Below are 26,589 nucleotides of genomic sequence, written 5' to 3'. Positions count from 1 at the left end.
GGTCAGGATACAGAGAGGGGAAAAAAGTGCCTCTAGTCTTCCTTGGTGATCGGCATAGACTTTTATCAGTCTGGTCCAGCACATGGTTGTCTACTGATAACACCTCATGTCTCTTGGCAACTGCAGGGGCATTTCCTGAATAATTCAATAATTAATTCAAGCTTGCCATGGTTAGCCTGGTTCTTTTTTTATTTTACAATATGCTTCAGGATATGCTGTGCTGGACCATTCCCACTCCCTCTTACCAGTCCTTCAAACTGTTTTCATAAGGAACGTCTGCCCCTATTTAATGTCAGGATAACAGCCGATGAGTCATTCCCCATAATCTTACTGGCACATACAACCACTTGGAGTTAGAGTCATGCTGTTCGTTTTCTTGTGTTGTGCCAATAGATAGTGATTAACACATTAACCCTTGTGCTGCCTTCGGGTCACATGACCCAAAGGTTTATAACGAACCATCGTTGTGTTTACTCAATTTTACCCAATACAAAAACAAATAATTTTCTTTTAACCATTGCAATGTGGGGGGTCTGAGACAGCCCAACGGTTAAAAGAAAATGCTTCACTTTGTTTTTGTATGCGGTAAAGTTGTCGCAATACGACGGTGGGTCTCAATGACTGATGGGTCAGAATCACCCGAAGATAACACAAGGGTTAACACAACACTATTGTTACATGAACTGTTAAAATATTAACAAAATGTCGGTGTTTAAAGTAGGTGGTCATCCCCTTTACCAAACAATTTACTGTAACACCGACAGCATCTGCACCTACTCTCATGAGGGCACAGGCAACAATGTAGGCTAACAGGTGTGTTTGATCAATCTCGGGCCAGGGGAGTAATATTAGTCTAAAGATAATCTATGATAATGGACACAAGGGGGGGATCATCCTGATACAATTTATTTTTTATTTATAAGTCAATATGTTAACTGTACCGGTATCAGATACCAATTGATTTTGGTGTGATAGCCCAAGATGATAATAAGAAATACATTCTGAACCATTCTGCGTTGTTGCAAAGTTTCTTTGGAACTTGACTCTTGGGCAAATCGAGTTATGGACGGCGCGTTTCTGACCCTCTCCAGGAACGAGCTCATCCCATAGTGTGTGCTGGCAGTGCAGCTGTTGGATGAGTTGGTGAGGGAACCACAGCCCACTGCCCCTCCTCGCCAGGGCTTGAGGGCAGTGTGCCTGACGGAACGTGACAGCTTTATGGTTTTGGCACACAAAGGGTTTCTCTGTGGGCAGCATCGCACCCACCAACACAAGCTCCACACTGCCCACTGGCCAGCTCCTTTCTGAACAGCACAAAGACACAAAGACAAGCAGGACCGTGTGGGCAAGATATGTTAACTACTTGTAATGCACGTCAATTTGGCTGTGAGGATACGGTGATTTATGATGTGGGCTTAGTTATGAGTTATCTGCATTGTGTTATTTGAATCTCAAATTCAGTGGCTCAAATACATTACATTTACATTTAGTCATTTAGCAGACGCTCTTATCCAGAGCGACACACGGTAAGTACAGGGACATTCCCCCCGAGGCAAGTAGGGTGAAGTGCCTTGCCCAAGGACACAACGTCATTTGGCACAGCCGGGAATCGAACTGGCAACCTTCAGATTACTAGCCCGATTTCTTAACCGCTCAGCCACCCGACTCCCTTTTACTACCTATTAGCATCAACTTCAGCTCGCTTCCCTTGTATGCAGAATAATCTAGCTATTATTCTGACACAAAACTCTTACAAAAATGAAACTTGAACTACAGGAACACACATACTTCATATTTATTTTGGTCACGTACAAAAATATTATGATTTACTATGAAAATACATCATAAGCAACAAACAAAAATGGCGAATGTTGTGTATGAAAGCACTCGGATAAACTATCAAAACTCTAACATGCTTCTTGAAAATGTTTATCAGATTCAGCGGTTGAAATCCAATATTGGTATAAGTCCATACTAACACATTGGAAGTTAGTCAATATAACTGTGACTTAAGCATTGCCATCTATATAAGCTAAATGTCATGTATGTAACATAACGTACACTTGTCCAGCTGAAGCACATCATCTTCAAGTCTGAAGTCTTCCTTGTAAACAATACTCAAACATAAGTTAAATCAGATCCAATATTAAAGGTTCATAATAGTAAAGTCAATACATCCACACATTTTGTGGGAGTTGGGACATTCTCCACTGCTATGTACACAAGCAAATTCAGTTCAAGACAATTTTCCACAAAAAAGGGTCATTTACAAAACAGAATATTTATATGTGGGAGAAATAATCACCCCCGCCCACCCCCTTCATTAATGTATGTCTAATGTTGGTAAAGCGACATGACAAGTAAAAAAAAAGAGGGATAAGGTGGGAAACAAGGGCAATGGTGAGAGTGGAGTATTTATTGTATGGTTGCTATCTTTGTAGTGTAGACCTAGTCATCTCTGTATACCGTACTGCTATGGCTATCAACTCCTGTCAAAACGGCTTTCATCAATGCCTTTTGCCTTAAAAAAAAGAAAAGAAAAAAGAATGATCAAATTAAAGTATGTTCAATTACTTTAATCACATTTAAGACACATCATGTGCCATTAACCCAAAAGAATGAGGGATTAATCACACATTTTCATACATCGATATGTTTACTCAATAGGTTGAACAAGTCAGTTTAAAAACATGTCATGGGATATATTATACCTTTGAGGATTTAAAGTCCCACAGGAACACAAAAACTTGGACAAAGCAACAACAATAGTTCTTGTGACAGATTGATAAAGTCCAGCTTTAAAATCAAAGCAAGTACCTTCTTGATTCAATTATCTGTGTAAACGAACAGTCACAACAAAACAAAGCTAGGATAAATACCTTAACATATACCCTCATCTACTGGCAGGACACAGTTACAATAACACCTTTAGGAGTCATCAACACTAACTTCAATCTTACAGTAGTCACAAATTCCTTAATCGACTGAAGAAGATGGACAGGGAAAGAACGAGGAAGCGAAGCTAGACAAGCCTTGGAGCAACATTCCTTATCAGTCAAGACATCCCAAAGTTGTGTATTTTAGCTAGGTCTGAACTGCGGCATACCAGAAGCTCTCCGATTCCATTGCCCAAGTACAGCATTCTAAAGTGAGTCATTCATTAGAGAGAATAGAGTTAAAAAGGTGTATATTGACATAGTCCAACAAGGAAATATATTTCCTTGCGGGAAAGGCAAGGGAAAGGCTGGGTCAAGAAGGAGTAGGTTGTTGTGGTGGGGGGGGGGGCGGGGGGGGCTTGTTGTGCTTATTGCCCAGGCGTGTTGTGTTACAGACATGCACTGTGCTGAGGTTGAAAGGGGGCCCTCTGAAGAGACACAATCCTGCATTGTTCCCCCCCCCCCCCCCCCCCTTTCTCTGTCTCCAGCCTCTCCTCCTTTGCAAACCGAGGCCGATCCCCACCGTCATGTCGCCCTGACCTGCGGATCGAGTTACAGGAAGCTGGGTGTTCGTGGGGAGATAGGCAGCTTCCGCGATGACAGGGTCCCTTCTTCACTTCCTGTGTGACTGGCTGCCTGGTGAGGGCGGAAGGGGAAAGATGGGAAGTGATGAAGGGGTGTCGCAGAAGCGTCCGCGCAGACAGATGGACGAATACATTTCCGTCACAACTAGCTTTTGAAAAAGCAAGCGCGACATTGGCCGTCACGCCCTCGTGACCACTGACAAGCGTATGCAAGTCTTGTCAAAGGTAATACGCGTTCTCCCTAGGTTCAATAATTCAAGACTGCGACAATGATGTCATCACAAAGCGGACGTCCCATTCACTGGAATCAGGTGTTGAGCTAATCTTGCCATCTACCCTAATGCATTTAGTTGGCCAAATCGACACCATGTCAGCCTCCTGTGCCATTTACTGCCACAGAATATTAAAAGGCTCATGGGTAATCATAATATTTTAATCATACAGCTCTGGAAAAAAATGAAGAGACCACTGAACCTTTTTCTTTACTTTTAAAAAGAAGTTGAGAAGGACAATTTTGAGTGAGGAACAGAAGGGTAAAATTAGCAGTGGCCTCTTACATTTTACTACCCTACTGTTCTTTACTGCACCAAATAAATATATGATTTTTCTGCATATATTTTTCTGATAGAAGCGAGTCCTGCCAGAATCAGAAAGTAATCTCCCTACTCAGATCTGCTATGCGGGGAATCAGCCCTAGGACAAAGACTGTGCTGTGACCAGTTCCACAGGAGATTGTTATTTACAAGCCCCTGTCCTGAAAATGAAGGGTGCGCTGGCAGACCCTGTTCTGACTCGTCAGGTGGGTGGCCTCAAGTATGGGAGCACCGACTTACCTCAGCTTCAGGAAACGCTGGGGGGGGCGGTGACTTGAATCTTCACAAGTCACCGCCCTTTCGGATCCGAGTCTTACCGATCGTTCAGTGTTGGGCCTAACTACTCCCAGGCTTCCGTAATGAACGTGGAACATGTAGATGCAAAGTGCAGCAGGAAGAAGTGGTCTGGGCATTAGAGTTCCTAACAGCCTTTTCCAGTAAACCCCCCAGTAGAACAACCGGAGGTAATCACCAAGGCAAATGCAATAAAGACTTTGACAGAGCATGAGGAGATCATATCGTGCGACCAAATTGAACAGGCCGCTTTACCAGAGACCTCTGGGATAGCCTTGGAGAACGTCAATAAACGTTCAGAAGACAGTGAACTGAGTCATACTTTAAAGTGCCAACAGTGTACGACAGTGAACTGAGTCATACTTTAAAGTGCCGACAGTGTACACATTTAGTCATTTAGCAGACGCTATTATCCAGAGCGACTTACAGTAAGTACAGGGACATTCTCCCCGAGGCAAGTAGGGTGAAGTGGCTTGCCCAGGGACACAACGTCAGTTGGCATGACCGGGAATCGAACTGGCAACCTTCGGATTACAAGCCCGATTCCCTCACCGCTCATCCACTTGACTCCCTGTGTAGCCGTCAGTCTTTGAACAATCTCTGATTCCATGTCTTGGCAAATGGTCAAGTCTGCATTTATTTCAATACAGGCGCTGACATTGTGATCCATGTCCATGGAAGAGGATAATCTAATAAACATTTGTTTGACTAAATGCAAACAATGTATCGTTTGAAACGTTCTCTTTATGTCTTTTATGTCAACTCGGCTCACCGTCGTTTGCCCTGGACACGGAGCTACACAGTTCTGCTCAACTGGCTCACATTCTTAATGAGAAAGTGAGAAAGTGGAGCGCACCGGTAAGGGGACTGAGAGGGAAGGGGAACGGAGGAGGCGGCGTGTGCATGAGTGTCCCAGGTAGCGGAGAGAGAGAGAGATGCACGGAGAGACGTTTGGCGAAACTCACTCTGCCTTCCCCCGCCTCCGACGGAGCCGGCTGACGTGGGCCGGCTGCTCTGCTGGGGCTCCCGCTGGGAAAACTGGGGGGCCAGGGGTGGGACGCGGCCCCTCCTCGTCCCACTGCCTTCCGAGCCAGGGGGCGTTGCGTCACTCTCGGGCGTGCGGGGAATCTTGGGCCGGCTTGTAAAGCCGGGGATGTGCTCCCTGTCAGGGAGGAGACATGGTGAGCCACTCGGTCTGGGATCAGGGCTCAGAAGCGGACGCTAACTTGGATCCGGTCAGGTCGTTTGACTTTGTTTGCTGTTGTGCTTTGAGAAGACACCTTTTGGAAATGTCACTGTTTTAGCCAGTGAAAATATTTGTGCAAATCCTATCCTTTCTTATGTAAACGATTGATCAAAAGATTGACATTGACAACAGTCTTATTGATTCTTTCATTATCTCAAGAATCTATCTCTGGTATGATGTCAAGTGATAAATGACCAGCAACATTGTTAATCAATAGTACTGAGATAACACAGGACAGGTTTCTATATAAGTGCACTAAAAACATAAATCATTGATTGCTGTCATTAGCTATCAAATACAACCAAACCTTCCATTGATGTGCTGTGGATCATGATAATCATGAAAGTCCTTGTAAATCTTAGTAAAGCTGAAATGTAGATGTTAAAAACATCTATTCCTATTACCACAATGTAGCCCATACAAAAGTGCCTCAAAGTATATGTTAAGCACCATTACACTGTACTAGAACCAATAAGGAGCTTATTGAAGCGTACAGGCCCCTTTTTCGATAAACAAGCATGCCTTTTTTTTCCAACCATTTTCTTCTGAAGTGTAACTATACTACACTTCAAAGATTTCTTTCAAGAGACATACAACTAGCACATTTGGGCAATTTCACCCCAATCAGTTCGACTCTGTCATTGAAGCTCATGGCCAACAGGCACCTTGTGTGTATTCCCTCCCAGAAGAGCTGAGCCCGTCCTGATCGGTGAAGTTAGGCTAAGACAGGGAGGAGGAGGAGGAGGAAGAGGAGTGCTGATGCTAGTTTTATTCACGGGGGCCCCTCTGCACTCCTGGGTAGCCGAGGAGCGCTTAATTAAAGTGTCGTTTCCTAGGCTCATTACACACAGGGGGATGGGGAGCAGGAGTCAAGTTCCCTTGGGCTTTGGGAGGAGGATGAGGAAAAGGGGGAGAACGGCGTGGGGGGACTGAATGAGCCTCTTTGTGGGCAGCTAGTTTAAAACGCATGTCACAGACAGCAAGAGTTGTGCTGAGTCATAGACTGGTGTGCGCCCCCCCCCACCCCCCCAAGAAAAGATTTTCTTTTCTTTTTGACTGTCTCCCACTTCCACAACTGTTTGTTTTCATCTCGGTCCCTATCAATCCACTCCATTGTCACGCCTTCCTTCTTGCCATCTCTCAGCCCCTCGTAGTCTTGTTGTGTGTGCTGACCAAAGAGCGATTGAGACAGAGATAAAACAAGCCGGAATGGATGAGACAAGCAGAGCGAGAGACACAGGCCGAGGCCGCGTTGAAACGAGGGTGCCAGGGAAGATTTAGATAGATGCATTCCAGTACCGACGTGTCAGTCTGGGCCAGGAATGTCACACTGTCACATGGCCAGTTCCCTGCGAGCCGAAGCGGCACCACTGACAGATCAATAAGCCAGAGTTTCTGTTATTGCACACACGAGTGCGCGTGCTAGTCTGTGCGGGTGTGTGTATGCAAAACCTCTGTTGGTGCGGGTGTTTTTGAGAGCGCTCGAGCATTCACCTAGGGGAAAGCCCGTTGCTCCCCTCTCTCCTCCCCTCTTCACCTCTGCCTCCGTCCGAGCCATCCAACTCGGAATCCTGGGAGAAGCGTCCGTCCTCGGAGTCTGCGCGACAGAGCAAGAGAGAGGCACAGGGAGACTAAGAAACAGAGCCAGACAAAGGCCTCGATTCCGCGCGAACACTCCTGACAGCCGTGGCGTCATTAACACACATGTAGCACAGTTCGATGCTCCCCAGCACTTGACTTTCATGGGGAGGTGTCAAGTGGCCCCATCGAGATGAGCATGGCATCGAGAGTCTTCGCATGTGCCTCGTCAGCAGAGTCATCCGTTCTGAGATGCTCCTCGTTTTTCGGCATGAAACATATTTGTGTTTATAAAAAGGTATTCAATGATGTTCAGTTTTTCCCATGGAAAGATGGAATTGAAACCAAAAGGGCAACAAAACAACAAGGATAACATAAGGGAGAAACAAATGAAATACATTTTGTTGCCAACAATTTAAGGTAAAAGACAGGCTCAAAAGCTGTTTTAAAAAGCCGTAGCTCCGCCCACTAGGCCCTTGATTCTGGGGCGAGATATTGTTTAGATAGAATACATTCGGCTACTTTTGTTATTAGCTAAACAGGGTTCTTAGCACTTCCTGCCCACAATGGACAGTTACATTCTGAATGATGTCTGATTGTGTTCAATATTGAAGAAAGAAGTGTTAAAGAACCGTTCAGCGTCATCACATACTGCCTTTTACCAACACACACGGGGGGGAAAATTCCTTTAATTCTCCCTCAGCTACAAAAAAACTATAAGGTATGGAACGCCATTAAAGTCCATTTAAATAAATAAATATGTTTACGAAATAAAATAAATGTTGATTAAATAAATTCCGAAATATAAAAATACATAAATCAATCAATATAGTTTTTGTTTTAAAGGAACATTTTTAAGGGACTACTGTTTTTTCATAAGACCTATTTGTAAAAAAAAATAATAATAATAATAATTCATTCAAAACATTCATGTCAAAATGTATGGAGTGATCATGCTGCATACTCCATGCTGGCTGTGAGTGGGTCTAGTCACCCACCGATGGTGTGGCGTAGGGAGTCGGTGCTGCTGGGTCGGCTGCCTGAGCGTGTGGGGGGCCTGGAGCTGGAGTGGAACGGGGCCAGGCTCTCATCACTTGGCGGTCTTCTCAGGAGGTACCCTCCTCCTCCTCTGTCACCCTCATCACTACCAGCTCGGAAGTCCCTAAACACGCACACACAAACACACATATATATAGAAATAATTCAAAGAAAATGTAAACATCTTGCCAGACAAACGTGGGCTCTAAATAAAATGCTGGTAATCGGTAACAAAAAAACTACTCAGCCGAATCAAAGTTCACCTCTGCTAATTAATGCTATCCAACAGGAGAACAAAGGCATGCAGAACCTGATCCCAAACAGCTTCAAGATATGGAGATAGATATCCGCAGAAGTCTGGGGAGCTCTTTGTGTGATTCCAGGACTTTACTGACCTCATTCTGCCTTTGGAGTTCAGCGCTGGTTGACCTTCTTATTAAAGATGTGGCAATGGCCAAGCCCTTTGGCACATCTGCTCGCATCGCAAATGTCTTGTATCGCTAGCAAAATATGGTACACATCTGGTTGGTTGTTTTTAAGTCACTGAGCTACTAAATAATTTTTGCGTTTGGGCTAGCTTCTTTGTTTGTGCACACCTAGAGCAAATCCTGTTGGTATTGCTATGACATCAAATTATTGGTTGTGGGTAATTAAGGGTAGTGATTTGCTACCGTTCCCTTGATTAATGGGATTCTATCAATTGAAATACTATTTATGATATAATACTGTTTATGATACAATATAGGATTGTAGACCGAAGGTCGTACTGTTAATAATTTATCAAGTACTTGTAGACATACGGTACATTTACAGCAGGGTTAGGGTTAGTACTTGAACAGACAAGAAGTGTACTATTTTACTGCTTCCTTAGCAACAATTAGCTTTCCTTTCACAACTGTTGGTTATTTTATAGGCTGACAACACGTCTTCCTGCCCTTCCTTCAGCGGCAGCCTGACAACATTCCTACTCCAGTTCTTAAGAAAAGATTTAATGACACCCACTTCTTTGTATATTTAATGTAAGGTGGAATTAAATACCACCTTACTTGGCCTCTTTCATGCTACAGTAACTCTTTTCAAACACGTTCAACCATGTTATTTAACACTCACAGGAGGATGACATAAGAGATTTCTTGTGATTTCTCGAAATGTCCTTGAAATTGTTCGATTGCACTCTATTGTAGCTGTTATGTATGCCGAAATGTATACATTTTGAGTATTACAGTTCAAAGAAGTCGACATTTGGCCTTGGAATATATTCACATTCTAACATGTTTGATCCAACGACCTAAATAGCTATTTGTACAGACAAATACTTGTAGATTTATGGCTGCTGTGGAGGAAATTGGGATTTCCTGTGTATTTACATTATTCACTAATCAATAGAACTTTCACTAATCAATACAACTAGTAACTGGATACTAGTTAGTATGTTCTCATGTGAGCTTGCTATTTATAAGGGTACATTGTGTTGGTCAGGATGAATAGATCAATGCATGTTCTAGATGTTTCCCTGCTCCAACACGCCTGATTCAAATGAATGGGTCGTTCTCCATCTCTGCAGAAGCCTGCTAACGACCATTCATTTGAATCAGGTGTGTTGGAGCAGGGAAACATCTAGAACATGCAGGACAGGTGTTCCCTGATGACCAGGGTTGGGAACCACTGCAATAGATGTTTGGGGTCAGGAGAGAGTACTGTGTAAACGTCTCTTGTGATGACGACGGGGAGAGCTCCACCTATGATCTCTCTCTGCCCTGAGAGTGGTCACGGGCCGGGACTGTTGTAACACCATTACTGCCTGACTGTCACTATCTATGTTTACATTCTTGTGCCCTATAAAAGATGGTCCTCCTGGCCTTCAGAGCTGACAGAGACATGATTGAGACCTGAGCCTGGTGTTGTCATTTATTGTCAGGTCCGGTTTTCTCTCCAAATCTGCAGATTAATAATACTTAAAAAAAATCCAGAATTCAACTGGACTTGGTCACAAAAAAACGTTCTTCATCACTGCATACAACGTTCTCTTTAGTTTTCTGTGTTAATATGAAGTAGAGCTATGGGATCGTGTGAGAAGGCACAATGCCAGGTTTGACTGGTGAGTGGTTTTGACCATTTGATCTGCAAACTGGTCTTGCAGGAAATAAATGCAAGTTGTAACTATAATGGTAGTTTGAGGGGCATGTGTTCAGACGAGTGTCTAACATCTCATGGTCACTGAAAAACAACTGTGTGGGTGTGTGTTTTGCACAGTGTGTATGCGTGTGTGTGTGCAACGTACATGGCGTGAGCGTTTCTGTGTGAGCTGGGGGTAACCGGTCTCTGCAGGGGTTCATCAACACACTGTGCAGCTGGAGTCGCCGACCTTCTTTTCAACCTCGCCATGTTGGTCATGATCTAGACAAACACACACACAAGCGATGAGGCGTGTATTTCCAGGTGCGTGTCCTCGTTCAAACCGTGCGGCACTTTTGCGGGGGGGGGGGGGGGGGGGGGGGGGGCAAGTCGGGCTTGATTGAACCACTTGAACATGTGTGGTGTTTGCGAAACCCCACAGCTGGCTGAGCTTTGGTGTCGCGGTGACACCAAAGCTCTGCTGGCCCCTGGAGTAACAGAGCTAGGTGTCGTTTGTCACACTCACAGGGGATCTCAGCTGACAAAAGGGCTGTTGAAACACAATGACCCGTGGCAGGTGTGTGAACTCAGCATGCACATGTAGGCCATCCAGGGTCGTTATGTGTCGATGCGATGCTGACCTCAAACGCAAGACCCACATGCAAAAGTCCTACTCGAGGTCTCGCTGCAGTCTCTGAATGTGTCTGAGTGCTCGTGGAGATCTGTGTGTACGTGTGTGTGTGTGACTCCCCCCGCTTACCCCTAGGTACTCTGTGGTGAGCAGGGCTTCTCCAGAGAGCTCTCGGGGCTGGGGTTGAAGCACTTCCTCTTTGTCCAGGTCGGTCTCCATCGTGTCTTCCTGTTCAAAAGAGCACAGTCTGAGACGGGGGGCTTGTGAGAGCGGCCTCGTATAAAAGCACAGAAGTGAGCTATTTAAGGCAGGGATGACACGGTGGAAAGATTTATCGTTTTGTTTAGGAGGAATTGAGTGTGCCACTGCCAGCAAAAACAAAGTCTGTAAGAAATTCCTGAGCAACTATCTATTGTATATGGAAATAAAACCAATATTTTGGAAAACCTTTAGGGCTGTAAATCTAGTCTTGGATTTGTAATGGAGTGTTGAGCAGGTTGGGAACTGTACAATAGGTTGACAGTAATAAGAAGGGGGATGGGGGGGCAATGTGTGTGTTCGCTGGGGAATGAGGGCACGTACAAGGCACTCACAATTGAGCTGGTAAACAGTGATACCCCCCCCGCACACCTTGGAGGCCTTTCAGTGTTTAGGCGGCCCTATCTATTATTGACCCACTTTTCTCGAAGCAAAAAGACACCCGATATCTGTGTCACGCCGAGATTGCCATCTACATGTTCGGGAAAGGTGTCCGATTGGATTTTTTTTTCCTGCCCCCTTATTCTCACCCACTCCCTCCCTTCTCTCGCCTTCTCTGAAAAGCCCGGTGGAATTCCTGTCTTTTTCTCTTTGTTTCTATCATTTGGCGGGAGGGGGGGGGCACATTCAGGGGGCCATACCTCCTCGTCATCATCCTCCTCCTCGTCATCAGACTCTGGTCCCACTTCTGTCACCTCAACTGGACATAGACACAAGAAGGTCAGGGGTGACAGAGGACATCAACCAAAAAAAAGCCGGCATTTCCCCACAAACATGGCGACGTTGCCAATAATACTCAGACATAAGCGTAACACAGCCACAGAAATGTGTAACAGTAATCGGACCAATGAAGCAGACCAGGGGTGCAGATGGGATTTTTGAACTGGGGGGGACCAAGCTGTCAGCAAATGATTCCAACTCAATTATTTATTTTGTGTAATGTTATATATATGTATATACATATATACAGTACCAGTCAGACTGGCAATGTTTATTGCAGCTTCAGTATATGAAGCTGCAATAAACATTAGTATGTCAATCACGCACCAAAACTTCATGCCCTCTGCAAATGTTTTATTTAAACATTTTGCTGATCTGCGTGCATGGAGCAGACCATGTACTGTAGAAGCTGCTGCTGATGTTGACCTGTGGACTGACCTGAATTGAGCTGCTTGACTATGAACTCAATTTGCCTGTTGAGCTCTGGGTTCTCCTCTTTACTGTAGCAGTGGAGTATCTCCTCCATACTCTGCAAACACACACACACACACAAATAGGGCCAGTTCAAATACACTCGCCCCCTTGTGTGTTTTGTGACCGCTAGTCCAGAAACGTAAGAATATCTCACCATCTCTCTGGCTTCCTCTCGCACGGTGTGAACACATAAAATGCTGTACAGGGCTCCGTTCACATATGGCCGAATCTGTCCCCAAAAAATACACAATACACACACACACACATAAAGAGTTGTGAGACTCCCTTAATTCGAACCCACCACATCCGAAACAATAAGGCAACGCTGCTGCAGCATGAAGGAAACGTGGGAGGGGAGCCAACGTGATGTCACTTCCAAAGGGGCTGCCTGCACGGAAAAGAACCGATTGCCAGGGGGCTACTCCTCAGAAAGCAAAGCCTGAACAGGTTTCTACATGGGATGTGTGCATGACAACATAGAACTTTGTAGACGTTAAAACGACGAGTCCGTGCAAGTCGTTTTGTGAGGGGCTGTTGTTACAGTGTGTGGCGGGGTAGGAGCCAAACGCAAGAGTTTGCCAAGGAAGGTTTTTTTTTTTTATTGATAATAGCGAAACAGACAGGGTACTCATAGTAACATGGGTAAGTACAAGACAAAGACCGGCCGCGAAACAGGAACCTAAATACCCAGAACTAAACAACACACAGGTGGACACGATGAGACTAACGAGAACTGAAACCACTCAACGAGACACAGGTGAAGACAATGACAGACACGGAAACATAGGGCAGGGGAAAACCAAAAACAGGTGGCACGGCTATGGCCGTGACAGCTGTAGGGTTTCGTTTTGAGTGGTAATGCTGTATAGTTGTGGAGCTTGTTTTTTTTCTTCTGAATAATCTACAAGCTACAATGGCAGCAAACAACCAATGCAGGAAACAAATCAGGCTGGAAACGGAGAGTGCTTAGTCTAGGTGTGCAGATTAGGCGCCGTGCTATTTTGTGAGCCTGGCACCTGTGTGTGTGTGTGTATGTGTTTGTTACCTCATGGTTCTCGTGTCCCAGGAGGTCCGTCAACACCTTCAGCACGTGTTTTGGATTCTCAGCGCACTTCCTTTTTCCTGAACACACACACACATACACAGAAGTCATCACACACACACACACACACACACACACACACACACACACACACACACACACACACACACACACACACACACACACACACACACACACACACACACACCAAGTGCAAGCCTATCTAATAAAAAATCATTACAACTATTCCAAACATGTAGGCCTTTTAAAGGCAACATCGTCCGATTCTTTAGTGGGTTGGGTCATGCTGCAATGAAGTTCAGTGTCGGACAAACCAAAAGGGACCTGACGTTTCTAGGGCACGACATGATGTTTATCGGTCCATCTATCTGGTGGTACCTTTGGTACGCAGGCAGAGGTTCATGAGTAAGGCTACGGCGTACTCCAGGGTATAGTCAGACAGGCAGTCGGAATCCTGCAGCTCATCCACCAGCCAGCCAATCAGGTCGTCAGCGATCATGGATGACTGCTGGCTCCGCCTGCAGCAGACACACCGAAACGTACACCGTGAACAGTAAGTACATCTCTCTAATAATGCCAGGAAATTAGTAAGGAAAATGTTATTTAGAAGCAAATTCGCTTTTACATTTACATTTAGTCATTTAGCAGACGCTCTTATCCAGAGCGACTTAGAGTAAGTACAGGGACATTCTCCCCGAGGCAAGTAGGGTGAAGCGCCTTGCCCAAGGACACAACTCCATTGCGTACGGCCGGGAATCGAACCAACAACCTTCTGATTAATAGCCCGACTCCCTAACCGCTCAGCCATCTGACCCCCCCTTTTTTTCACAACCGATATGGCCAGGTTAGTGCTGACTGCTGGTATGACATTGAATCCCTGCTTTCAAAGGAGTTTCTTTATGGATGAAATGCTGGCTAGCTAACAGAACGACACTATAAAATGGATATACTTTAAGTATAGATCAGTAAATTGTCAAAACTGCCTGCACATTGCAAATGTGCACAAACTCTTAACACCAAATCAACTACACATTATAATCACCGGCTGCATCACGGACATGGGCACTATTCCTACCAATTTAGCCTCCTTGGTCGTACATGTAAGCACTGTATGGAGAATTAGGCCTACAATTATGACAACTGGCTAAACCATTGTGCATGTAATGACTTCTGTTATGAACTAAATGTCTAAATGTTTGTGGTGGTAAGACAATTTAACAGAGAACCATAATACATTTTGATCAACATAACAAGCCATTGATAACGTAGGAAACAGCGGACAAATGAAGGGTTACATAATCAATTGCATGAATGTAGGCTACCAAGGCATTGGCAATTTGACTAGAATTGATGATGTGGAGATTGAACAAGTACTTCAGAGATGACAGACAATTTTATTTGTGATCTGAGAAATATAGGTACCAAAACCACTGGAAGAACTGTCATCACCAGTTGCATCACGGGCACTGCACTATCCATCTATCTATAATTCCAGAAATATGTGAGTGTCATGGACATCATCGCAGGCACTGTGCCCTATCTATAATTCCAGGAATCTGTGTGCGTGTGTGCCCCCAATTGTATCATGGGCACTATGCATTATCTATAGTTCAAGAAATCTGTATTTGTGTGTTTCACTGACATCTTAATCACCGACTGTAACACAGGCACTGTGCACTAGTTTATACAATGAAACCGATAATGGTAAAGCTGAGGATATAATGTGTCTTTTTATGGTTGCGTTTGTTAAGGAACCCCGCCACCCTCCTCCAATAACGCTAACAAAATGACTGAAATGAATAGCCACAATACAGCTCAAACGTACAATACAATACAAAACCCTGCGCTATCATATGTACACACAGCACAGGCAAAAACACCCCTTATGTCTGAAAAAGAAAGAGCCGGTGGTTCTCGTCGTACCTCAGGCTGAGTTTCTGGAGGGCTCCCAGAACGTTCTCTCTGGTCACTGAGTCTTTGTCTTCCGACCTCAAGGCCTCGCTCAGAAGCCCCAACAGAGAGGGGACCTGGGACAGGTACACACGCCCTAGAACAGGAAACATTGTCACCTTCACTGACCCATTAGAATATCTGTTTCTGGGCACTGGGGCTATAACATGGGAACACTGTTGTTGTTATGTAAGAAAATCATGTGGAGATTAGTTTTTAACCCTGGCTATTTCATTAGGCAGAGGTCTGTCACAGAAGTAATTGCCAGTCTATACTACATGACGGCTTAGAGTGGCTAGGTAGGTGAACACTAATGTGGGGTTGAGATCCTAGCTACAATAAAAACCATTGAGTTCATTCTGCTCTGTGGTTTCTAATGGATTAAGGGGAGACCAGAGGGACGTTTGAACAACACCGTAAATCACGGACTCGATCATTTCCAATATGTCTTCGTCAGGAGACATAAGCCACAGATGCGGTTCCGGAGACTTCCAGCTAAGAGAAACGTATTGGTTTGCTGTCTGCAGAAACAGGATGCTCTCAAGACAGAAGCCTCGAGCTCCTCCATACACCCAATTAGAATAGGACCATGCAGCATGGCCCTTGTTGGAGCTGCATTGTTAACCTGATTTACTGGCATGAGCTACTTACCCTCTGCAAGGGAAGCGAAAGCATTGATGAGACGAGCCATGTACTGGCGGACGACCTCGTTCTTTGACCTCATCAAGTGGAGTACGGTTCTCTGTGAAACGGAACCAAAGGAGGTAGTAATACTGGGAACGGGACAGCACACATAACTATAATTACGGCGTAATTATGAGTTTGAACAGGTTTGAGTGGTCCAAATAGCATCTTAATTATCTGACGCACTTGGATTTCACACTTAACCAAGAAAACTCCAACAGCACACAGCATCGTAGTTGACAGAGGGTAAATCTTGGTATTGAAACCTTTCGAGCTGAATTCAGAAAACCTTTGCATCCGTTGCCAGTTTATCAGTCGAAATATTGACACTGCACATACATTTACCACATGCTCTATGCATTTCTTTGCTGGATGCATCATATCAAATAGTTTTCTATTAGATCTTCACCCATAAGAACAACTAAATAAGGGCAGGGTTTCCCGCAGCACTTTTCAGTTAAGGCGGCCGCCTAAGCAACACACGCATGCCGCGTTAACTACGTAGCCCCCCCCCCCCCCCCCCCCCCCCATTTTTTTGGCGATATCCGCCGTTGACCTGTTTTCTCCCTTCCATTCCAAACCGTGACCAACGCCAGTCTCCCTTCTCTGCAGAACACATTAGTTTATCTCACAAACTACCCCCCCGTTCTGACGGCAAACCCAACCATACCACATTAACGAACACATTTTCTGCGGGAAAGCCTGAAGGGTTAGTCAAATCACCTTCCTTGAACTTATTTCCATGAATAATATAGATATATATTTTTAGGTACGTATGAAATATGTCCACCCCATGAGCACATAAAACAAGACAATGCCACAAAACTAATGTTTTGTCCAAGTTACGGGACTGAGGATAAGGTCATGCAGTGCCCCAGAGGACAAGCCCTAGCCAACAGAGATAACCTAGTTTATGTTCGTGACATGATATCAAGCAATGCACACCCGTCTTTGTGCAGAGAATAAAGCTGTGTATCTCGAAAGCGACTTCGGTGTCCCATGTGACCAGAAGCTGACAAGCGCCGGAAGACAAAGAGAGGCATGAACAGGACATTTTCTGCCACATCTAAGAGGGCTCTTCTACGTGGCAACCTCGGGCCACATGAATGGGGAGTTAATTGGCACGGTCCCATGGCACTGGGAAAAAAATCTATAAACAGCTCAACAAAAGCTTGTGTCGCTCTTAACTCCTCAATCGTGAAACAAAAGCTGCATCCTTGTCCCAGCCCTTACCTAAACCATCTTACATCTTACTGTAACTCGATACCGAAGAACTATGTAACAGGAGCATTGTCTTGTAGATTGTTTGTAAGAGGCCTCCATGTGGATATAAGCGTTCATATTGAAGGCGGTCAAAGGTGCTTTCCATACAAGTTTGATTATGTGCTCAGACTACTTTGAGGAAAGGGGGAAAAAAAACTGACAGGTCTGGTTTGACTGGAGTGCAAATTTGGTTCTACAAGAAACCCTCTCTGACCCTAACCTCATGGACTGTACTGATATAGCACCTTTCTACCTTAGCGGTACTAGCGCTTTGCCTCATTCGGGCACAACTTGCCGTTCATTGTCTTGCTCAAGGACACTTCTGACACATGAAGGAACCGGGGGATCAAACCATGTGGTTAGCGGACCACACGCTCGACCCTCCTGATCCACGGCCAGCCCCAACGGAAAACGGCCAACGGCCTACCTGCCCGGTGCTGTAGCGGTCCAGGAGGTCGTTGCTGATGTAGGCCTGCAGCACTGTGTCCCTCTGCTCTCCGTGGAGGGAGCGGGTCAGCCTCTGGAAACATCCGGAGACAGAGACGCACACGCAACCTCCTTAAACTTGGCTACTTTCAGTTTGAGGCGAAACCCGCAGCGTCAGAGCAGGTCAAGTCAAGCAGAACAGCAAGTCTTTGATATATTTGATGCCACCATATGAAGATGGCAATTTGCTTTACATCAGGAAACGCGTAACATACCATATACCACATTCATACATAAAATATACAATATTTGCCTGGCAAATAAGGAAAAGCTAAGGCAGATGGTCCTCTCAGGTACTGCAGGCAGGCAGCCGGGTGCTCTTACCCAGCGCAGGGCCTGAAGTAGCAGGCCTTTGAGTCGGTCTGACCCTCCAAGCAGGTTCCTCTTTAGCTTGTCATAGTCCAGAGAAGGCAGAAGAGGCACGTCCTTAAGCCTCCTGGAGGAGCAAACAGAAGGTTAAATGGCACCTTTCTTTCAAAAGAACGATTTGTATTTTTGTGTTGTGTGTCGTGTGTTTTATTGAGGAAGTGGTGAAACACTGTGGTTTTTAAGAGCTGAGGAGTCAGACTTACGGTGGCACGATAGAGGCTCTGAGCATGGACGATGCCTGAAATAGAGAGATTCGATGATATTTACATTTACATTTAGTCATTTAGCAGACGCTCTTATCCAGAGCGACTTACAGTAAGTACAGGGACATTCCCCCGAGGCAAGTAGGGTGAAGTGCCTTGCCCAAGGACACAACGTCAGTTGGCATGACCGGGAATCGAACTGGCAACCTTCGGATTACTAGCCCAATTCCCTCACCGCTCAGCCACCTGACTCCCGATATCACGCCGGGATTTTCGTTCACTTTTTACCATCACGCACGAGTGAGAGTAAGATGCACAGTATTTGATTACGCCTTCACTGTACGCTTGGCTTCACGCCTTGACGTGTCAAGTGGCACGTAGGCACGCGATGCATGCAACGCATGAATACATCGCATTGTTTTCTTACGGTCATCTTTTGAAACCGAAAAGATGCTTAAACATGAATATGGGGTGTTTCATGGCCGCCACACAAACCCCCGCATTTTTGTTGAAGCATCTTTAAGCAAACACTTGTGTTCTTCCAACTTACCTTGGTGTCCTCTCCACCTAAAATAAACTTTGGTTAATTACTAGTTGAATTGTGTGGGGGGGGATGCATGAGGGCACAAGCAGTTTTGCATCATGCAGTCTTCTGGAAATACTCCCATGCAGTGAGTGACAAGGACCACAGGGAGTGGGGGGTGGGGGTTAGTGAGAAACATCCAATCCCATTGAACGACGGCATCCCCACTACACAGGTCTTCTAGTTTGGTTATGGAAAGGGACTTGCTAGACGAGAGAGGATACGACTGAAACGTCACAGGGAGGGGGCAACCATTAGCAGCTAAGACTAGTTTAGATTGGGCCCCCCCTGAAATTCAAGCCCATATATGTTCGCGGGCAGCTCGAGTTAAAGGTGAGGGAGGTGATCCATGTCGCCTATGAGATCAGCGTGCTTTGAACAAATCTTTGGCTTTGGCGCACAGAACGCGATCTGGGCGCAGGACATGGAACCCCCCCCCCCATTTCCAACATTTCTGTTCCGTCAAGCGTGAAGTAGCGGGTGAACGTGATCATTGACATTAGACTGGAGTCTCTCACAAGGAGACGGTGACCTGTAACAGCTTCTGCCTCCACCGGGGGGGTTAGGCCGGTGAAGAGGGTGGGCACGGGCATCTTTGATACCCTGGCCTTTGTTACTTAGCCCACGCCACGCTGCAATCCACAACAACGACCAGTGGCTTTTAACACCGTCATGTTTAGGACCATACCGTTCACTGTAATGGAAAAACTCACAAACGCTGACTTGAGAGAGAAAAAAAGTTGTACCGCCGCCACTTTGTTTTCGATCCTTTGCTGCATTTGTTTTGGTGTGGTCTTTTATGTCCCTGGGGTTATTCCTTGGCTATTGTGGGCGTTTTTGTTAGTTTGATATGCGTGTTAAGATAATCCTGGTATCTGAGTTTTGGCTACTCTCAATGGGCAGAGGGATAAAGGACACCTCAATAGAAATATCCTATAATTTGACCTCCATTACAGTCTTGGGTTTCATTAGAGAACAGTGACTCTTTCTATGAGAATAAACAAGGCCCTCTAACTGCTAAAAAGATTTCACCTTTGACTTTGGGAGTATATCGACTTTTTTTGTGGACAAAAGCCACATTTAGTTCATCAATGTAGAATTTGTTCTTTCCCCAATTATTATGCAATCTTATGCACATCTCCAATTTTTACTGAATTGCTCAAAATGACACGTTAATCCTGTCTGGTAACTGACGCGATGGAACAGTACAGGAAAAAAGGACATGATGTTTTACTCGTAAAAGTGAGTCTGGGGATCAAGTAAAAAGGCAGAAATAGTACGAATAATAGAAGAAAAAAATATTCCCAAAAGTGGTTTGCCTCTTGAAATCGAACAGTTTAGAGGACGGCCATGTAAGTGGAGGCGGTGAGATGGGTTGTTTGCGCTGTGTACGAGCCCTTAGGGAGCGAAATAAGTTGCGTCCTCGCCAGACAAAGAGGGGCCCATTCTTACTACAAACAAGGACGTGCATCCCGTTAAACGAGGACTGTAATGGGAAAACACAGAAATATAGGGCAAAAACAAAAGGTAGAGTGTATAGGCACTGGAGAGGGAGGGATGGAGGGAGCTGACAGGCAGAGGGAGAGACATCCGGGTAGCAGGCAGGACAGGGAAACGACTGGAGGGTGGGGGGGGGTGGGATGCAAACTTGCGAAAACTTACATAGCCGTCATCATACGGACTCATAGAGTAATATCCCTTTATGGACAAAGGCGTCGAACACACACACACACACAAACACACAGAGAAAGAAGCCGTTGAGTCGCGAGTACATTGAGAGAAACACAGGTAAGGTCAAACAGGGAAGCACAAGTAATAGGGTACGACATAAGAACCGTCAAAGGAGAATTGACCAAACAAGACATAAACTGTCCATCTCGTCTCAATAACCGTGATGATGAAAGGGTGTGAACGGGAGTGAAAATGCCTTTGGCTGAAGAGGTTATTTTCTGTTGTAAAGAGTCAAAGACATTCTGGGAAGAGCTCTCCTATGACATCTCCGATTTCTGTCAACCCTCAGCAAGTATTTACTGTCAGCCCTCAGCAAGTATTTACTGTATATTACATAAAGAGCAGCAGGGCGTGCATATGTGTGCTTGGCGTGACATTTAACGCTTCATCACACGCTTACAGAGGGCCATTGTACTGCATGGTATAGAACAAATTGTGGTAGAACTGAAATTAATAAAGTGAATTTAAAGGGTACTAAACAGCCTATTAAACAGGATATAGGCTGAAGTATTAATATAGAGGCTTACGTCTTACTGCTTTGTAGCAACAGGAAAGCCCCCCAAAATAAAATTCAAAATTCAAAAAACTTTTTGGACACTGAACATAACATGATTAACTAACATTGCAGCAGATAGTATGACCGTTCCCATGATAGTTTCTTTCAAGGGGAAGCATTGTGTTTCCATACGAGAGGTGAGAAGGAGAGAGGGGTTGCTTGGGCTCTCACTCACAGTGCCGGGCCTGGTGAAGTCGACGCTCTGGGCCGCGCTCTGCCTCATCTGGCTGCTGAAGAGGCGCACGCACACACTCTGGAGGTACTCTGGGGAGATCTGCAAGACACGGCACCGGGTCCCCGCGAGCCACAAGTGAGGGCAGTGAAGTGTTGGGTGGTGGTTGCTCTTTCCGAGCGTGTGGAGTAGGTGTCTGAGTCGGCATTGTAATTGTGATGTGAAAGGTGGAAATACACATGTACATATATGTATATATATACGTGTATATATATGTGTGTATGTATATATAGATATATATACGTGTATATATATCTATATATGTATATATAGATATATATCTACATAAACTCCTCAAAAAAAGTTCGGAAACGTTATTTCGGTCGAGTATTCCTCCCCTTCAATAATACCAATTGGTATTGTATTTTGTTGGAAAGCCTGATTAGTCACCTTTACAACGAGGTACAACTTGTAAGGATCGTGCGATCGTGGCACGAGCAACACAGCTAACCGTGTGGGTAGCGGCCCAAAATAATGTGCCAAAATCCTCTGCAATATTCATCTGTTGGTATTCACTCTCGTTTTGAGCTTCAAGTGGGATCAGCTTGGGCGTGCTGTACGTGCCAGAGTGACCAACGCAAACATGTTGGCTGACTTGCGACAAATCCTGGTTGAGGAATGGGACGCTATCCAACAGCAGTGTGACCAGGCTGGTGACCAGCATGGGGAGGTGCCAAGCTGTTGTGGCTGCTATGGATCTTCCACACGCTACTGAGGTCCCTGACAGTGTAAAATGAATAAAGTGTAAAAATGGCCAATATGTAACTTGTTTTTTCCTTATTACTGTGGGAGAGTGCAATTATCCAATCCACCAAGCAACTCAAAACGAGAGTGAATACCAACAGAAGAATATTGCAGGGGATTTTGGCACATTCTTTGGGGCCGCTACCCACACGGTTACGGTTGTTGCTCATTCCACGAATGCACGATCCTTACAAGTTGTACCTCGTCGTAAAGGTGACTAATCAGGCTTTCCAACGATATAAAATACAATAATACCAATTGGTATTATTGAAGGGGAGGAATACTCGACCAAAATAACGTTTCCAAACTTCAGAGTTTTTATATATGTGTGTATATATTTACATTTATTCATTTAGCAGACGCTCTTATCCAGAGCGACTTACAGTAAGTACAGGGACATACCCCCGAGGCAAGTAGTGTGAAGTGCCTTGCCCAAGGACACAAGGTCATTTGGCACGGCCGGGAATTGAACTGGCAACCTTCTGATTACTAGCCCGCTTCCCTAAGCGCTCAGCCACCTGACTCCTGACCTGACTATATATATCTATGGATATATATATGTGTGTATATATGAGTGAGAGATAGAGAACATGCTGGCTTGTGTGCCTGGACACAACACCGTGCCGTACCATTTTCCCACTGACGGTAGCTTCCAGTGAGTCCACCAGCTCAGCGGTAACTCCTATCAGGTTGTGATAGTCGACCTGTATTTTGTTTAACCTCTTCATGTAGATGGAAGCTTTCCTCTCTGACTCGGCAAGCTGGAGCTGCAAATTCAGCATGGTGTCTACGCACGCGCACGCACACACACACACACACACACACACACACACACAGAGTAGACATGCCAACATGATGTCTATTGTCTGGTCACAGACGTTCATTTGGTGGAAGGGAACAAGGGAAGTTCTGGAACAATGTGAGAGTAGTCACCTTTGGCACTCCTCCCTCCCTCCATCTGCATCATCGACGTTAAAAGGTTTAACAACGGTAAATCCAGGAGCTAACACTACAGCCTTTCACTAATCACTTTTCAAATATACACTGTTGGTGGGCATATCCTGCTTCTACATATTTGAATAGTCAATGTTAGGCAATACCTTTAGTATCACAATGCAGTATTATTGCAGAGAAAAACCAACGTCACAATTCACTTAGGTTTGCAACCTCCTGTTTGTTTAAAGTAGTGGTATCAACAGGTGAGCAAATGTCAGCCAAATAATGGCTCAATTGACATCACTCCTTTTTGGGGGGAGGCTCTGTCAAGGCAGAAAACTGGAGGGAAGTCAATGAACTCCCACGTGGCATATCATTGTCAACAAGTGTAGGAGCTATCCTCAAGGCCAAGCTGGGCATCTAGCGAATTGATTACATAATGTTAATTCACAGGCTTCCATGGCCTGGGGATATTGTATGATATATATCATACATTATGTCTTACTGCTTTGTAGCAACAGGAAAGCCCCCCAAAATAAAAAAATAATAAAAACTTTCTGGACACTGAATGTATGATATATATCATATATGATATGGTGACTATACAGAATTTTCTAGCCTATCTAGTTTCCATTATATTTCATTTATAGAAATGGTCCGGATGTCATCCATCATCCATTACTAACTAACCATTAAAATGCACATACAAATATCAGGTGTACATACCACTGTAATTGTACGTGGTCCATTTGAGAACCCAAATGGAATCCTTTTTTATTCCACGCAAAGCAAATGTTAGACTTTGCTGTGTGTGACACAACTGAGTCTGGGTGACTATTTGAATCTTAATGATGTCTTTCGTAACTCAAAGAAAAAGCTCATCATTGTAGTCTTGAATGCGTCTCGGGAGAGGTGAATGGAGCTGGCAGGTACTTGGGGGTGACATGAATCCCGGGTCATTGTTTTCCACTCCCTGATTAATTATTTAGAGCCAATTTTCTCCGCATTTGTCCGTATTGAATGGGTTACAGGATTTAAACTTGGCAGAGGATTGTGCCGCAGATTTTGAAAAAACTCCAAGCAATGAGTTTGAAGTGTACTGTGAATACAGAAAATCCGGGAACCACTCACTTGTTACTAGGCAATAGACAATAATAGACAGTGTGTTCCAACTATTGAACCCTTTGGTCAGAATCGAGACACCACTTAAATGGGAAAACCCAGTGCAAAAGGATACATATAAAGTCAGCAGCCTTGGGGTGTTGGAGGGTTTCAAAGTCACAGACAGAAACTGCTCCAGCTTTCTCTTCAAATCTGGCATCCAGGATTCCTTAATGAGCACACAAGTCATTAGTGAACACACTTTGTACGCCACAGTATACCATTCCCATACATCACAAGCAGAAATGACTCTATTCCATTTCCTAATGCAGTGGACACATTAGACACATCTTGCCTAAGTGGCTGTTGCTGTTTGTCTCTCTGTCTCTCTATCCCCACCAGACCAGACATTGGGGTTTCATTGTTTGTTAATAGTGTTCACATCCTTGACGGGTTGTTTGGCATACTTCCTGTGAACATAGCTATGGTTAATGATTAAGAGAAAGCACCTGGAAGAGGTCTCTGAAGGAGGGGTGCACTGTGGGATTGGGGACAAAGGGGAGGGCGTAGAAGGGCAGGAACTCAGTGGTCTGGCTCAGGGCGGCCCCCCGCGTCTCCAGGTAATGCTTGAAGTGGGAGATCCTTCCTTCAAACTCTGCCCGGTCCTGTATGTCAAACATATTTAAACACCTGGAAACTCAACTCTTACAAGGTTGTGGACAGCACTGGTGTTGGACAACACTGAAATGTTTTTACTTGTTAAGACTATGTACTGACGATGACTCAACATTTTTATGCATTTTGTAGGCCAGGGCATCGATATGGATTATGTGCGCCCTCTTGTGGTTAAAGATGATGACTCTTTGGTTAGTAGTTGATATATTTTCATAAGATTCAGATTGTGAACACACAGTAGCGTGGACCTTCTTTATCTGCCAGCCACACTTATTGTTGTGCATCTTAGTGGTAAAGTGAATTTATAGAAAAACCCCCAACTATAACTGAGATGAGGAATGTTGTTAGTCAGAGATAGACAGGTTTGACTGCTGTAGTATAAGGATGTGCTAAACCTACATACACCCATGTATGCATATACTTCTAAACAAAAGACAAAGAAGACTTGTGTCAGATTAGTTAACTAAAAATCGCATAAATAAATGCACGCTTACATGTCTCCCAAGGTGGTTCTTCAGAGGAAACAGAGTGAAGTGGATATGGAGGTAAAACTCCAGTTTCTGGGCGAGGGGCTCATAGTCTCGGACCTCTGAAGGCACATACTCTGTCCACAGCTCAAAGAAAACCTTCTGGTCTCCATCGTCAAATGAGCTCAGCAGGTCCTTCTATGGAGAAAACGTAGTTTGGTAGAACATTTAGCAAAACTGGAAAACTGGAAACCATAGCAGATTGTAAACTAATATGCTACTTACCTGAATAATGAGGGTTTTGGAATCCCTTAGAGTGTTTCCTTGAGGTTTTGGAACAAGCTTTCCTTTGCCTTTGCACTCTTTCTCAAAGTGTCTAACAGTTTCGTCAAATTCTCCAAACTTCAGATACTGTCAAAAATGATTGTGAGATATTGACTGGTTATGATTGGTTAGAGGATATTAACACAAAAACGCGATTTTAAATTCACGATGCCTGTAAAATCACAGTAGTGCAATCTTGATTTGCCAACATGTTATTGATATACCTCCTTGATCATTCCTAGTAGATCAGCTTCATTTGCCATGATGTCCCCCATTTCCAAAGTTTCTCTCGAATTCATGTCAACACTCGGCCTAAACAATGAGTGGGAGACAGAAATGAAGAACACAATTTATTTTATAGTATTTACACAAACATCAAAAACCCAACAAACTAGCTAGCGAAACTGTTGTGTTGTTGACAATATTGTCGTGAGTCCCAGCCCTCGCTGACAGTTCAAACATAAACTAACCTAGCTCATTTATTTGTTTTCTTAGAAAGTTATCAGATTGGCTGGGTAACACAACTAGCTCAAGCTAGCATATTGTAGAGCTAGCTACAGTAATTACTCGTTGTTGTTGTTGTAACCGAATCTGTGACACTATCTTACCTTATTTACATTGCCATTTGTTACGATGCTACCAACTCATTGACTCGTACGGATTTATAATTTATTATAACACTGGCAACATTTTATAATTTCTGCAAGAATCTAAAATGTAACGTTAGCTAGCTGCTTGGCTAATAACAGCACAGC

At 44.6% G+C, this 26,589-nt stretch overlaps 1 protein-coding gene across 4 annotated transcripts; it reads right to left on the bottom strand.

Annotated features, from left to right (window-relative positions):
- Positions 1-1,794: 1,794 nt before the first annotated feature.
- LOC136936211 (lisH domain-containing protein ARMC9) lies at positions 1,795-26,582 on the bottom strand. 4 transcript variants are annotated; one of them, XM_067229967.1, is made up of 26 exons: positions 26,443-26,582; positions 26,059-26,146; positions 25,796-25,921; positions 25,538-25,708; positions 24,878-25,033; positions 24,505-24,597; positions 23,265-23,289; positions 22,961-23,118; positions 21,531-21,629; positions 20,731-20,766; positions 18,486-18,520; positions 18,238-18,349; positions 17,855-17,947; positions 16,132-16,222; positions 15,454-15,577; positions 13,909-14,048; positions 13,513-13,589; positions 12,622-12,696; positions 12,432-12,522; positions 11,915-11,973; positions 11,145-11,243; positions 10,551-10,666; positions 8,230-8,393; positions 7,148-7,250; positions 5,373-5,569; positions 3,427-3,572 (listed from the first exon to the last, which is right to left on the bottom strand). In XM_067229967.1, the coding sequence occupies exons 2-26, from the start codon at positions 26,131-26,133 to the stop codon at positions 3,550-3,552; spliced, it is 2,538 nt and encodes an 845-aa protein (XP_067086068.1). In that variant the 5' UTR covers positions 26,134-26,146; positions 26,443-26,582; the 3' UTR covers positions 3,427-3,549. The 4 variants fall into 4 exon arrangements, with proteins under 4 accessions (XP_067086067.1, XP_067086070.1, XP_067086069.1 ...); XM_067229966.1 differs by lacking the exon at positions 5,373-5,569 and having other exon boundaries at positions 1,795-3,572; XM_067229969.1 differs by lacking the exons at positions 5,373-5,569; positions 17,855-17,947 and having other exon boundaries at positions 1,795-3,572.
- Positions 26,583-26,589: the final 7 nt, after the last annotated feature.

The sequence above is a fragment of the Osmerus mordax genome, chromosome 26 (assembly GCF_038355195.1).
Source record: "Osmerus mordax isolate fOsmMor3 chromosome 26, fOsmMor3.pri, whole genome shotgun sequence".
NCBI lineage: Eukaryota > Metazoa > Chordata > Actinopteri > Osmeriformes > Osmeridae > Osmerus > Osmerus mordax.
This window is presented reverse-complemented; position numbering and strand designations above follow the sequence as displayed.